This window comes from Bactrocera tryoni, chromosome 5 (genome assembly GCF_016617805.1).
Source record: "Bactrocera tryoni isolate S06 chromosome 5, CSIRO_BtryS06_freeze2, whole genome shotgun sequence".
Classification (NCBI taxonomy): domain Eukaryota; kingdom Metazoa; phylum Arthropoda; class Insecta; order Diptera; family Tephritidae; genus Bactrocera; species Bactrocera tryoni.
This window is the reverse complement of record NC_052503.1, coordinates 8,551,173-8,564,282: the sequence shown is the minus strand read 5'-3', so window position 1 is coordinate 8,564,282 and position 13,110 is coordinate 8,551,173. Positions and strand designations below refer to the sequence as shown.

General features: G+C 39.5%; 1 protein-coding gene across 3 annotated transcripts in view; it reads left to right on the top strand.

The window, feature by feature from the left end:
• LOC120776536 (sodium- and chloride-dependent glycine transporter 2) overlaps positions 1-13,110 on the top strand; it is a 74,443-nt gene that overhangs the window by 25,096 nt on the left and 36,237 nt on the right. For 2 of the 3 annotated variants that reach the window (XM_040107270.1, XM_040107271.1), the window contains exon 2: positions 9,885-10,811. In XM_040107270.1, coding sequence (XP_039963204.1) covers positions 10,011-10,811 — 801 coding nt within the window. In that variant the 5' untranslated portion in view covers positions 9,885-10,010. Of the gene's footprint in view, positions 1-9,884; positions 10,812-13,110 lie in introns of those variants that run through there. The other variant, XM_040107272.1, reaches the window with a different exon arrangement.

Genomic DNA, 13,110 nt, shown 5'->3' with positions numbered 1-13,110 from the left:
TCCCACGACAGCCGGTTCTACGCACCGGAATTGACTCAGATTTCATCCGACCAAGGGCTGTTTTTTCGGCGATCTAACCCCGTTTGGATCGGTGAGTATTAAAAAATAATTAATCACATTGTGTCATACTCTACAGTCCTGGAAAGTTCAGATTTTAAGGTTTATTTAACCACAAAAACACTAAATTCGGGGAAGTGGAAAAAAAGTTACAGTTGTTCAAAAATGAGTGAAAATAATGAAGAAATTCGGTATATTTTGAAATTTTTGTATAAAAAAGGGAAGAATTCCACGCAAGCCCCGATGAAAATTTTGAAGTTTACGGAGACGATGCTGTATCAGTTCGTATAGCACTACAATGGTTCGCATGCTTTCGTTCTGAAAATTTCGATGTGAAAGAAACACCTCAATCTGGTCGACCTACCAAAGAAAATGTGGAAAAGAATGACCAGGACCGTGACATAAGCAGCCATGACATCGCTAAAGAACTTAGCATTCATCATTAAACGGTTTTGAACCATTTAAAAAAGGCTGGCTACAAAAAGAAGCTCGATGTTTGGATATCACATGAAATCTGTGAAAAATTGAATGGACCGAATTAATATCTTCGATTCTGTGCTGAAACGAAATAAAATCGAACCATTTCTGAAGCGAATGGAAACATGAAATGAAAAGTGGATCGTATACGAAAATTATGTGCGAAAAATATCATGATCCAACCGTGGTGAAGCTCAACAAATGGTCGCAAAGCCAGCATTGACGCCTCGAAAAGTTATGTTAAGTGTTTGCTGGGATTGAAAAGGAATCATTCACTATGAGCTGCTCCAGCCTGGCCTAACGATTCACTCTACATTTTACTGTCAACAACTGATGAGATTGAAGTAAGCAATCGAAAAAAACCGTCAGAACTGATCAACAGAAAGGTCTTCGTCTTCCATCAGGATAACGCACACACATCTTTGATGAATCGGCAAAAACTGGGAGAGCTTGGCTGGGAAGGTTTGATGCATCCACCATATAGCACTGACCTTGCACCATCGGACTACCATTTGTTTTGGTCAATGCAGAACTCCCTTAATGGAGTAAAGTTGGCTGGAAGAAAAGCCTGTGAAAATTACTTCTGGCAGTTTTTCGCCGAGAAACCAGAAAAACTTTACACTGATAGAATAATGTCGTTAGCGGAAAATAGCAAAAAGTGGTACATATTTGATTCATTAAAGTTCATCTTAAATAAAAAAAATAAGTCGAGGTTTGATTAGAAATACGAAAAGACTTTTTCGACTACCCAATATATCTTGTTCTCTTTAAATTTTCGAATATAATAATACTTACACTATGCTTCATACAAATAAGCTATTTTAAAGGGCTTAAATACTGCAATTTAATAGTAGTTTTGTAAACTTAAAAAGCTTTAATTTTTTTTTTCGAATTCAAAGGCGGTTGTGTAAAGCCTCAATTGGAGTGAACGCAGCAAATGAATGAAAAGTAAAGGTAATCGAAATAAGCGCAATAAAAAGGCGATTTTATTTCTGTCAAAATAAATAAATTTAAGTTAACTAATATTTAACAAAGAAAACAACAACAAACCGCATATCAATAGACGGAATTCAGTGAGCCGTTGCTATATATTACATACACACATCCATACATATGTGCATATACAAAAACAAATGTACATACTTATATGAATGTGTAATGCAAACAATATCAGCGCATTACAAAAGCTTTGTATTTAGCGTGATACTAACCCAGTTTCAATTTCGCCAATTTACTATTTATACTTATATTTTATTTGTTTCCCTATTTCCATTTCATCTGGCGATTTATTATGCATAGTCCAACAATTACCATCCAGCGTGCAGGAAACGTGCCTTTAATTATACCCATGCTTGTATGTAAATACATCTGTATATGCCGAAATATTTACATATGTACATAGTTATAGATATGTTTGCCCATTGAGGTGTCTACCGAAAAGTTGTTGCAATTGCTGGCATCGAAAACCCAACTCTTGCTTATTTTATTGTATCCATAAAGGTCGCTCAACTTCACACCCTTTTTGAATTGGTTAGTCGATCGCTGATTACTGGACACAGCTTTAGTTTTGGCGTAACGGTAACACCGTTATTGGCGAATACTTTGCATGAAGCGTGAAGAACCTCAATACATACATATACATATGTATGTATGTACATATGGATGTACATTTGCATATGCTCTACCCTGCATTGCGTAATTACTAAAAGTAAAAGCACCATTAGTTTGTCTGTATGTATGTCGACAAAAAAAAAACACACACACACAAAGTGCGAAGTTCAAATATCGCATGCTAACCTTAAAGCAATGGCAAACGCGAACTCGCTACTTACGGAGTCATAACGGGTAATTTGTTTCTAGAATACTTGATGTAATTACATGGCTAATTACATGATTATATACTAAAATTACTTCAGTAATCCAGTCGTCCAAAATTCGCGGCGTTACTTGTTTTCGTGACGTCAATATTGCTCCCACTTTTATAAACTCAGAGGGAATTGCTAGTTCTGGATTATAATGTGTGGCGTACGTGTACTAAGAATTAATGCATTGTTAGAAGAAAGTGCTGATTTTAAGTGAAATGTATGTATACAGAAAGGTTGTTAGTAGCTGAAAGTTGATTGTCTTAGCAAAACGTACAAATTTTGATTTGAAATGTTATGTCAAAAAGCAATAGCAAATACTAATTTCTAGAATAAAGGTCGATTAACTAAACTTTAAAACTTTGTTCGTTGAACTCTATGAATGGCAGAAATTCTCCCATTTAAATACGAAATACTTAAACACACAGATAATTTGTCGTAATTCTAGATGAGAGGCGATTACTTGAGCCACTGAAAGCCGCGCTGCTCCAAGTGTAATGAACTCAATGTCTGAGCTAAGAACATGTGCTTGTTTTCATATACATACTTATGTATGTGTATCTATGTATACATAAGTTGTTCAACGTAGACAGTTTATTTGTTAGAGACACGATACACATAACCTACAAGTAGTACAGCTGCAAGATATCCAAAAGTTTCATCAACATTCATTTACTGCCTGCTTCAATCTAATCAGCTCCAAGACACCTCTTAGATAGGTAGTTAATAATGAGGTATTGCATTGTGACATAGGGTCTATTGTACCCTTTTCTATATCACATATATGGTCACCAAAGTCCAGCATCCTGATTAGTTCCAAGATCCTGCTAGGCGCTACGGAGGTGTTGTGATCCCTGTCCACGTAAATGGAACCTAGGGCCTTAAGCCTGCTTCTACATATTGCTGTACAATCCAGAATCAGGTGCACTGGGGTTTCCTGTTCCAGAACCGCCAGTTTGCGCAGGAGACTATGGCCATGTTGAACAGGTGTTTCCTGAGTTTGTCACGAGGGAGGTTGATTATATCCTTAAACCTTGAGACTCTCTCCTCTATGCGTAGCAGCTCCTTAAGAGTGTGGCATCCCACGTCAATGCATGGTTCTGGTCCCGTTATCTTGGAAGCTGCCGCAGAGCGAGCTAGTTCATCGGCTAGCTCATTTCCGGCTACCTCTTTATGCCCGGCACCCAGATTAGGTGTACCCGATTGCACACTGAGGCGGTTTAGCCCTCCTATGCACTCCTTTGCTAAAAATGATTTAATCTCATATGCTGAGTGAAGTTAAGACACCTCTTACTTCAGGGTTGTCAATCCGTTCAATTTGATTCCATTGTGTATAGGTGCTACATACTTATAGTAAACTAATTTACTGTATACAAGTATAAGGAATATCGCATGATTATGGTACTGTAAAGGAGTACTTATGTAAATACTCTCATGTTGTGAGTTCGTCTGAACAACTCTATTCATGTATGTATATTTAATGTGAATAAGAGAGCTTAAACATAAACTCAAATGGCATGCAAATGTATTTACTCTTCCAGTGCTCGAGTAAAGCACGCGATTTTCTTCTTGCCAATTTTCCTTCGGTCGCTTGTTTTCACTTCAACTATAGGTATTACGACATAATCTTTACTGTTGCGAACGCCTTTTCAACCTGACACTGGCCCTGGCAGTCACACGGCGATTTCGGTTACGCACGACTGCGTTCGGCGAGCATTGTGTGGAGCATATGGCAGAACACTTGTTGTGCGATTGTCTGGTAGAACTTTTTATCAAAACAATTCGTTCAATTTGAGTGCGCAATGCACAAGTCGCACCGAACCGACAGTGACCGATGTTTACAAACAACTCGACACCGCTTACAATTTATATAAGTTAATAGTACGAGTATAATAGATTTGGTAGATAAGTAATACGAGATCACTACTATTTGCGGTTACCCAAGTAAAGATGAGCAGAGACAACCAGCGGCCTGGGGTGTATTCAAGTCTTCATACGTAAGGGAGCCGTCAGCGGCGCGAAACTGGACGTTTTTAACCTATTTATAGTTGGCTATAGTAAGTAGCTACGCAGCTGGTTATCACGTGGTGCAAGTCTAATGTATGTATGTATGTAGAGAAAGAACTTTTATGTTCCAGTTGTTGCTCGCACTTTTTGCTCGCAGTCAAGAGCGTCTACCTGTTAACGCTTAAGTAATTATTTTCGTTCAAGACTTTGTTCTTTTCTTTCATTATTGCTTTTTAAATTTAATTAGGTTACACTTGGTTGACTGGCGTAATGAATGACGATAAAGTTTCATACTTTTGACGGGGAACCTAATACATACACTTTGCATACTTAGTATAATATTCAAGTGTGCATGGTTTCATTATTGGAATTCTCATTCTTAATTTTTATTAAAAAAATGCTTAATTCATTTAATGCTCATGTTTAATAAGACTGAGAAGAGTGCATGTGTCAAAAAATATTTCCGTTATTACTGTCATATGCTTCTTTGGTCATTACTACTTTTGTTAGCTTTACATAATATGTATATATTTATTACGGATGATCCAAGTAGAGGTCCTTTTTTCAAGCCGCTTACCTTTCCAAGCGACATCGCTCCGCTCCATAGGCTCTTGAAATGTTCCAAGAAGAGCCAACGTTTTCGAGCCAAAGTTTATTCAGCAATGAGGCCCATTTTTGGCTCAATGGGCATATAAACAAGCAAAATTTCCGCATTCGGCAACCTGAAGATATCCAACAGCTGCTTTTTTATCCAGGAAAAACAACGGTTTAGCAATCATCGGTCCATATTTCTTCAAAAATGTTGCTGGTGAGAACGTAACCATCAATAGCGATCGTTATTGCGCCATGGTAATCGACTATTTGATGCCTCAAATTGAAGCTCTTGATCTCGTCGACATTTGGTCTCAACAAGACGGTGCAACTACCTACACATCACATCAACCAATGAATTTATTGAGAGAACACTGCAGTGAGCAGATTATTACACGTTTAATGCCTTTTTCCTGTGGGTATATGTAAAGTCTAAAGTCTATGAGGATAATCTCGCTTCGAATGAGGCCAGCTACCAGTCGAAATGCTCGACCGAGTCATAGAAAATTGAAACTCAAAAACGGAGAGGTAGCCGCAGCCAACATTTGAAAGAGATAATCTTCAAAAAATAAATGCCAACGGACCTTCTTTCGAGTGATAATAAACATTCCTCATTAAATTTGAAGTTTCTGTGTTTTTTCTTAAAAAAAAAAGGGAACCTCGAATTGAATCTCACTTTTCGGCTAGACTAAAAATAATAAATAACACCAATGTGAACAGAACATCAGCCGAGAGGATGAACACTAAGTATCCTATCGAATTTCTTTACCATTTTTGTCCACATCAGTAAATTAATGACTCCATCAAGTTGCTGGTAATTCCCTCTAATCAGCGATCAATTTAGGGGATTAGCGTACGTACTCGTCCAAACAAATATTACAACTTTATTTGTCTAACTTTTTCGCATGCAAGTGACGAATTCGTTAAATTGAAGACCTAATTTGTTTTTATTTTTGTAATTTTGGTGTCACACAAGAATTTGTTGTTTCAACTAGAGCAAATATGTCAGCTCAATTGATATGATGATCTGTTTATTTGTTTGCTTTATCAATATGTACATATGTATACGCGTGATGGCGTTTGTGGTGCAATAACAGTGCAAGTGTCTGGCTCATTAGTATTCTCCGTTGAATGCCGTGACCGCCATCACTCAATGTCGGCGAAGCACAGAAGAAATAATATTATCACAGCGCTGGCAAATATTTGTCGATATCTGTTTGCTGTGCTCGCGCGTCATGCAAGTCTGCTGTTGTTGTTTAGGCACACTAATTGGCGATAAATAATTACACAACATTGTACAATTGATGCTCAAGTAGACACAGAGAGCCTTGCGAGTGATTATTGCACATTTCTTCTGACAATTTTTCTAAGCGCGCACTCAATTACACATACAGACATGCATACAACAATACGTACAGACGCCAAATTCACAGTGCGGATGTGTTTGCTGATAAGAATCGTGGCTGTGTAAAAATTCGCACTCGCACATATAAATACATACATACATGTGTATATGTAAATGTAGTGCGCAAATGAATATAAGTGTAAATATGTAACTATGTGCAAAGTAAGTGCATTTTAGTAATAAACATACATACTATACAAGCACATTAGCGACGTCAATTAGTCACAATTCACAGCAATTCCATTTTACTTTGCAATTTGCTGCTAAAAGCAGTTAACTGTATGTTTAGCGCTATTCGGCTTAGATCAGCAAGCTTCTATTTTTATAAATGCACATGCATATAGCACATATGTATGCATGTACTATGTGCACATATTATATAAAAATTATTACCTTCTGACTCAGTTGCCAAGTTGTCGTCAACACAATGCTGATAGGCTTCCAACTTTTACAGTTTTCATGGGAATAAGGTTGACTCCACTCACAGGTGCTTTTGTCTATATTCGTAACTACCGTTATTTCAGGGTAGCCGTTATATTTGTTCTGATTTGTCTATATTTTGCTCTTTAGTTCCAGCTTATTTGGGTGTAAGCATTGTCTACCAGCTTTTCATTTTGTTCTACGAAGCACTAACCAGAAGAACTCGCCTATAATCAGCGCCCAATAACTTTCCCTCACACTAACGAAAAGTTAAAGACATTTGCTTTAATCCCGGTTTCCAACACAAATAAAGTGTCTAAACTTTGTGGAGCAATATTTTTTAGCAGCTTCTATGTAGAAAAGCATTACCATTTCTAATCCACAATCGATTAACGATACTTTGATGTGGGTTTTATACAAAAAAAAGCTCCAGACCATTTTCCGGACCATATTTAACTGTTCATAAGACTTCGAACAATATCTACGCTAAAGCACCACCGTGGGTTTCTCAATACCTTTCGAATATTTTTGAGCGAAGTCTATTCGCCGATAAATAGTGACACTCAGTTTTATTCAACTGCTAATAAAGGGTGATCCATTGCGAAGTTCCTCACTTTTTTAGTGAATAAACACAGAAATTCAATGGGGAATGTTTATTTTCATTGGAAAGAACATTTTTTGACGTTTATTTTTTGAAGATTATCTCTTTCAAATATTGGCCGCGGCTATGTCTCAGATGGCCAATCCGTTGAGTCCAACCCACAGAAAAAATGTCTAACAATGTGATATCACACGATCTTGGTGGTCGATCGACTGGTCTGCTCACCGAAGTGTTCTCTCAATAAATCCATTGATTGATGCGATGTTTGGGAAGTGGTGCCGTCTTGTTGAAACCAAATGCCGCCGAAATCACAAAACTTCAATTTCAGACATTAAATAGTTGGTTATCACGATAACGGTCGCTGTTGTCTTTTCTGAAGGAAATGACAGTTTTTGAATCTCTTCAGATTATTCTTCGTCCCAATTGCGGCTTGTTTACATACCCACTGAGCCAGAAATAGACCTCATCGCTGAACAAAATTTGGCTCGAAAACGTCGGATCTTCTTGGAACCTTTCAAAAGCCCATAAAGCGATGCGATCTTGCTTGGGAAGGTCAAGCGGCTTCAGTTCTTGCAGAAGCTGTATTTTGTACGCATTTAATTTCAGATATCGATGTAAATGCGCTAAGTCGTTCCGTACGTCAGTTCCAGTTGCTGCGAACCGCGCCGAATCGACTATTCACGGTTTTTTTGTTCATATGTACCTACGGCTGTTATATTTTTCCTCACTGCGTACTGGACTTGGCCTATTTCGTCAAATATTATCCAATAATGAATGCTAGGTCTCAAGACGGGCGATGGTGTTGCAAATAGTATGCTAAGTAGGCCGATTATGTTGATCATAAGTTGAGCGAAGCGTTTTCGTAATAAAGTTGAACGAACGTAAACGTTGTTCAAGAGTGAGTATTGACACGACTCAAGCGTGTTCTGTCAAAAAAAGGCTATTGAAAAAAGTACCTCCACTTGGATCACCCGTGTATTATTTTGTATAAACTTATTTGAGAGTCTCTCAAAGGCGGAAATCATGCCAATTTGAAAATGAAACTGCAAGTTGGAGTTAAAACAAAATTTTCATTCCATATAAAAAATGCGTCTCTTTCCAGATCGCATACTTGAGTTTGGGGAATAGAGAACAACCGCTGTCTGTGACTTTTAGTTTGATTTTTAAGGTTTAGCTTAATTCAGGGTTTCCATCTACGCGTTTAAAAATAAATAAAATGTTAATTTTCTGTCAGCAGTGACTAAGTAAACTCTAAATCTATTCAGAGATCTAAACAGATCAATGCGAGCAGATTTGTATATTAATTTTTTTTTGTTTATTTTTTTTTAATTGAAGATTTGGAAACAATTGACACATTATAGATGCTTCTTTTAAAGATTGTTAAAGATTTGATTTTGTTTGTTTAATAAAAGGGAAGAAATTTACATAGACTATCATAAACCATGAACTGAATCGCTGAAAATATTTTGCTCTGAAATGATTGTTTCCATTGCTTATTGAAAGTCTAAGGAGAAAGTAAAAGCTTGACTATTTTTCTGCAAAAAAGAAAACATTTCACTTATCATACGCAATATACTGCATTTATATAATAATTATCCAATTTGTAAGCGCTTCTGAATGCGTCTCCATTGGCCTCTTTCAGCGGCGACACAAGTCAATAATCGCTCGAGACAATTCCCCAGATAACTCTCCCCTGTATTTGCATGTGAAGCAAGTGGACACAATGCAAACAAAGATACACTTATGTATACGCACATACATATTTACATTCTTCTGAGCCGTCTGTCCGTGTGCTAGCACAACGCATGCGGTCATATCAAAAGATAAACAGCGATAATAAAGTGATAGTAAAAGTGATGGCGCACTCAGAGATAGTTTGCTTTCAGAAAGCACTGTCACCGTCATTGTTGTTGTTGGCATACGGCATTCCAGTGCCGGCGGAAGCAGATAAGCAGCTGTTGTGGCTGAAGATTTAAGTGATCTATAAACATGCAGTGCGTCGATAACAAAGAGTCTGACTCATTTTTTTGCTTGTGAGTGCGTGTGTTTACATGGAGGTGAAGACCACATGTGATTAATTATCAGCATCGCAGCGGTGAGCTAAGTGACAGCACCCGGAGATTATCAGCAAATCAAATAAGCTTGCTGTCTTCAACTCGCGGCGATGAGTAGCTGGGGGGGTATGTGAGCATAACACAAATAATACAAATACTCATACATACATGTGTACGAATTGTGCGAAATTCAACGAAATAATCACTCAAAAGTGGTGGGGAAGAGCAAAAACTGGTTTGATGGGCGAATGTGTTGAATATCAATGCGAATTTGAAAAAAAAAAAAGTGTTAGGAGTTTAGCTAGAAACACATGCTTCCTTGAAAAGTTAATGAATCACTTCTTTATTTTCGCCTATTTCCTCTTATTATTCGCATACTTACAGTCTCCTTCATCTTTTTTTCTTTTCAGTTGTTTTGGATTGAGACAAAAGAAGTCATTCTGTAGACGATTCCCGAGTATTACCAACATTTTGACAGTTCACTCACGCGCTTCCCATAAGTGACAAATAATAGGCGTGCTCTCTGCTTAAGCAGCATGAATTCGACGTCATATCGCGGCCGCTCCAGCGAAGAAGCACTCGATGAGCATTTGAAGCTGCAACAACAACGCCAACAAGCAATGCCGATGACAATGAGCACCACCCGTAGACAGCTGAGCGGCAGCACAGTGGTGCCGCCAACACCACCACCGCCAGAACGCATGCGTATGCGCACCGACTCCAATGCGACGAGCATCTATGTGATCGGCGCAGACACCACCAACAGACACATCGCTGCAACGGGCGGCGGTGGTACGGCGGGTGGCGCGCAGACAGATAGCAATCCGGCAACAATGGAGCGCAGACAACACAATCGTTTGTCTTGGGTGAATATGCGTAGAGGTGGCGAAGACGCAGCGCAACTCGAGCGCGGTGGCAGCGGTGCAGTGACTATCACGCCATCGCCGCAAACAACGCGTAGCTACATATCCACAGTATCCACAATCACTGCCACGACTGGCAACGGCGGCGACACAATAAGAAGCCGTGCTGGCGGGGGCGTCGGCGCAGGTGTACACATTGGTAACGGCACAATTAGTGGACGCACCACAGCCGCTTCGGGGCGCATGAGCACTAGTGGTGGCACTACCATCAGCGGTAGCAACAACACACTGAACGATATTATTTCCGATTATCACAGCCATGAAGCGGCCAGCAGCCGCGACTTCCACTACAACAACACAGTTGTGGCGTCGACGCCACACATGAAGCAGCTCTCCAGCAGCGGCAGTTTTAACATGACCAACGGCAGCACGGTGAAGCTGCTGCCGGTGATGGACGACGAATCCAATCAGCAGGTGAGTGAAAATCTATTTTATATTTATAAACGCATTCAGTGAAAAAGATAGGAGGGATTTCATTAGTTTATCATGAGAAGAATACTAATTTCCAGTGGGATTATGTACAGGGTTTGTCCGGAAAGTAATAGGACTGAGTCGATTTAAAAGAATTTATTGAACCAGTCGTTACAATTCTTTAGCGCTAGCGCGGTTTCAAAGCATTCAAGGCGTCACGGAAGGCATTCTCCGGAATAGTCTTGAGAGCCGATGTGCATGCTGCTTGGATTGCCTCTGTCATCTCAAAATGCTTGCCTTTCATCGGCCTTTTCAGGCAAGAAAACAAAAAAGTCTCCGGGGGGCCACATCTGGTCTGTAGAGCAGCTGCGGAAGCGTTTTGATGCCGACCTTGATTAGATAGCTGTTCACAAGAAAGGCGGTGTGAGTCGGGACGCCAGACAATCGGATCCGATGTCTTGTCGGACCATATCGACCCTCCGTTTGAGTCTCTTGAGGACTTCCAACTTGGCGTTGATCATATCAAACGTCTCTGTTGCAAATTTACCGACGTTCACACAGAATTTAATCGCGTACCTCTGCTCTAACGAACGCTTCATTTTCGGTTTACACCACTCACAGAAAGTCGTCACGCGAAAATGTTTGTCCTGACTCACCGGGTGCTCGGAGACAATTGACCAGTAGCTCGTTCGTTAGCTAGGAACGCCCTCCACCGAATCCAGTCGTTGCGCGCGCGCTCCGAAATACAGACGCGGCGAAAGAAGATAAGTCCTATTACTTTCCGGATTTCTGGCGTTTTTATGCATACATAGCTCCGAGAATATTGCGATTTGGTATGGAATTTTAAAGCCTTTAAGCAATTTATCGATTTGTTACTAATGATTAAAAAAAAAAAAAAAAAACATTACATCATTCTTTCAACGGTCATTAAAAAAAACAAGTTTGAAATAACATTTTAGCAAATTAAAATTTTCATTATTACACTCTTGCATAATCTCCGAGCAAATGTGATGAAAATCACTACCTCAATAGAGATGATAATGGCGGAAATAATGGTCACCAAATGCCATAAACTTGAACAAAAGGAGGAAAAGCAATAAACATTGCGCAAATGAACACCTTGGCAGTTTCCTATGACAAAGCCGAATGGCGGGAGGCAAAACAAAAATTGTGCAATTAAAAATCGAATATCAAACCATAAAAATAAACAAAAAGTGTTGCTGCGAGCGAACGCGAAATGGAAACGGCGAATAATGGCGATAACGATGCAAATGAATGCAAATAAAGAAGTAAATCCCGCATTTCCGTACAATTTGAGATTCATTGTATAAATGTTTACTGCAATTGAACCCATCACCGCAAACAACATTGCCCACTGTTCCATCGCGCCCACCGCACCACGTAGCTTCGCACAGCCACAGTCGCAACACAGCGCTCGTGCGTCGCTCGTATCGCATTTCAGCCAAACGGTTCCATAATTCCAACAATTTGCGTGCTCACATTGTTTACTTTACAACCAAAAAATATTTTATTGCACACTTTAATGTTTATTTGTGGTTCAAATCAATATATAAGTGTGTATGAGTGTGTGTGCGGGGGCTATCAGTTGCGTGCGCTTGCGGCTTTCGACGTATCTCACACGGCGTTGCGCTCGTGCGCGCATTTATTCACGCAACCACCCAGGCTTACCTACACACTCACATACATACCAATACGCAATGGCTCGGTGTGAAATTATCGGCTTTGAAAGCTCTTATGTAACTGTTGGGGGCACAAACGCTGCACTTGACTGCTATCGACCACCCGCCGCCAGGTTCGTTTTTCAAGTAATGAATTAATTAATGCTTCGCATAAACGAGCAAGCTTGGGTACTAGCTTTTCTGGTGACTTAAGTCAGTGAAGGCAATGTCAATACCTTCTGATGAAGCTCTTAGAACCCATCAAGTAATAACAGTTCAGCGGCTTCGTCATCTTCTCGATAAGGAAAATCACACATTCAAACTCTTAATAAGCTCCCAATCATATTTGGTTGCACCATATTTGTCGTCGCTTCTTTCTTTCGCATGCTAGCATCCTCTCACTCAGGCACCAATAAATTATGTCTATGTGTTGACAACCGATTTCTTCGGTATTCTTCGCCGTTGTTAATTGAAATGTTTTGGTTTTGAGTGCCACAGCTAATTAGTCAATTGCAATTGCATTGTACACATGCGCACATTCACACATACAAATAAATACTCTGCATAATATATGAATGGCAGCCACGAATGCACAACCCGAAGCTATTCACTTGTTGAGCACG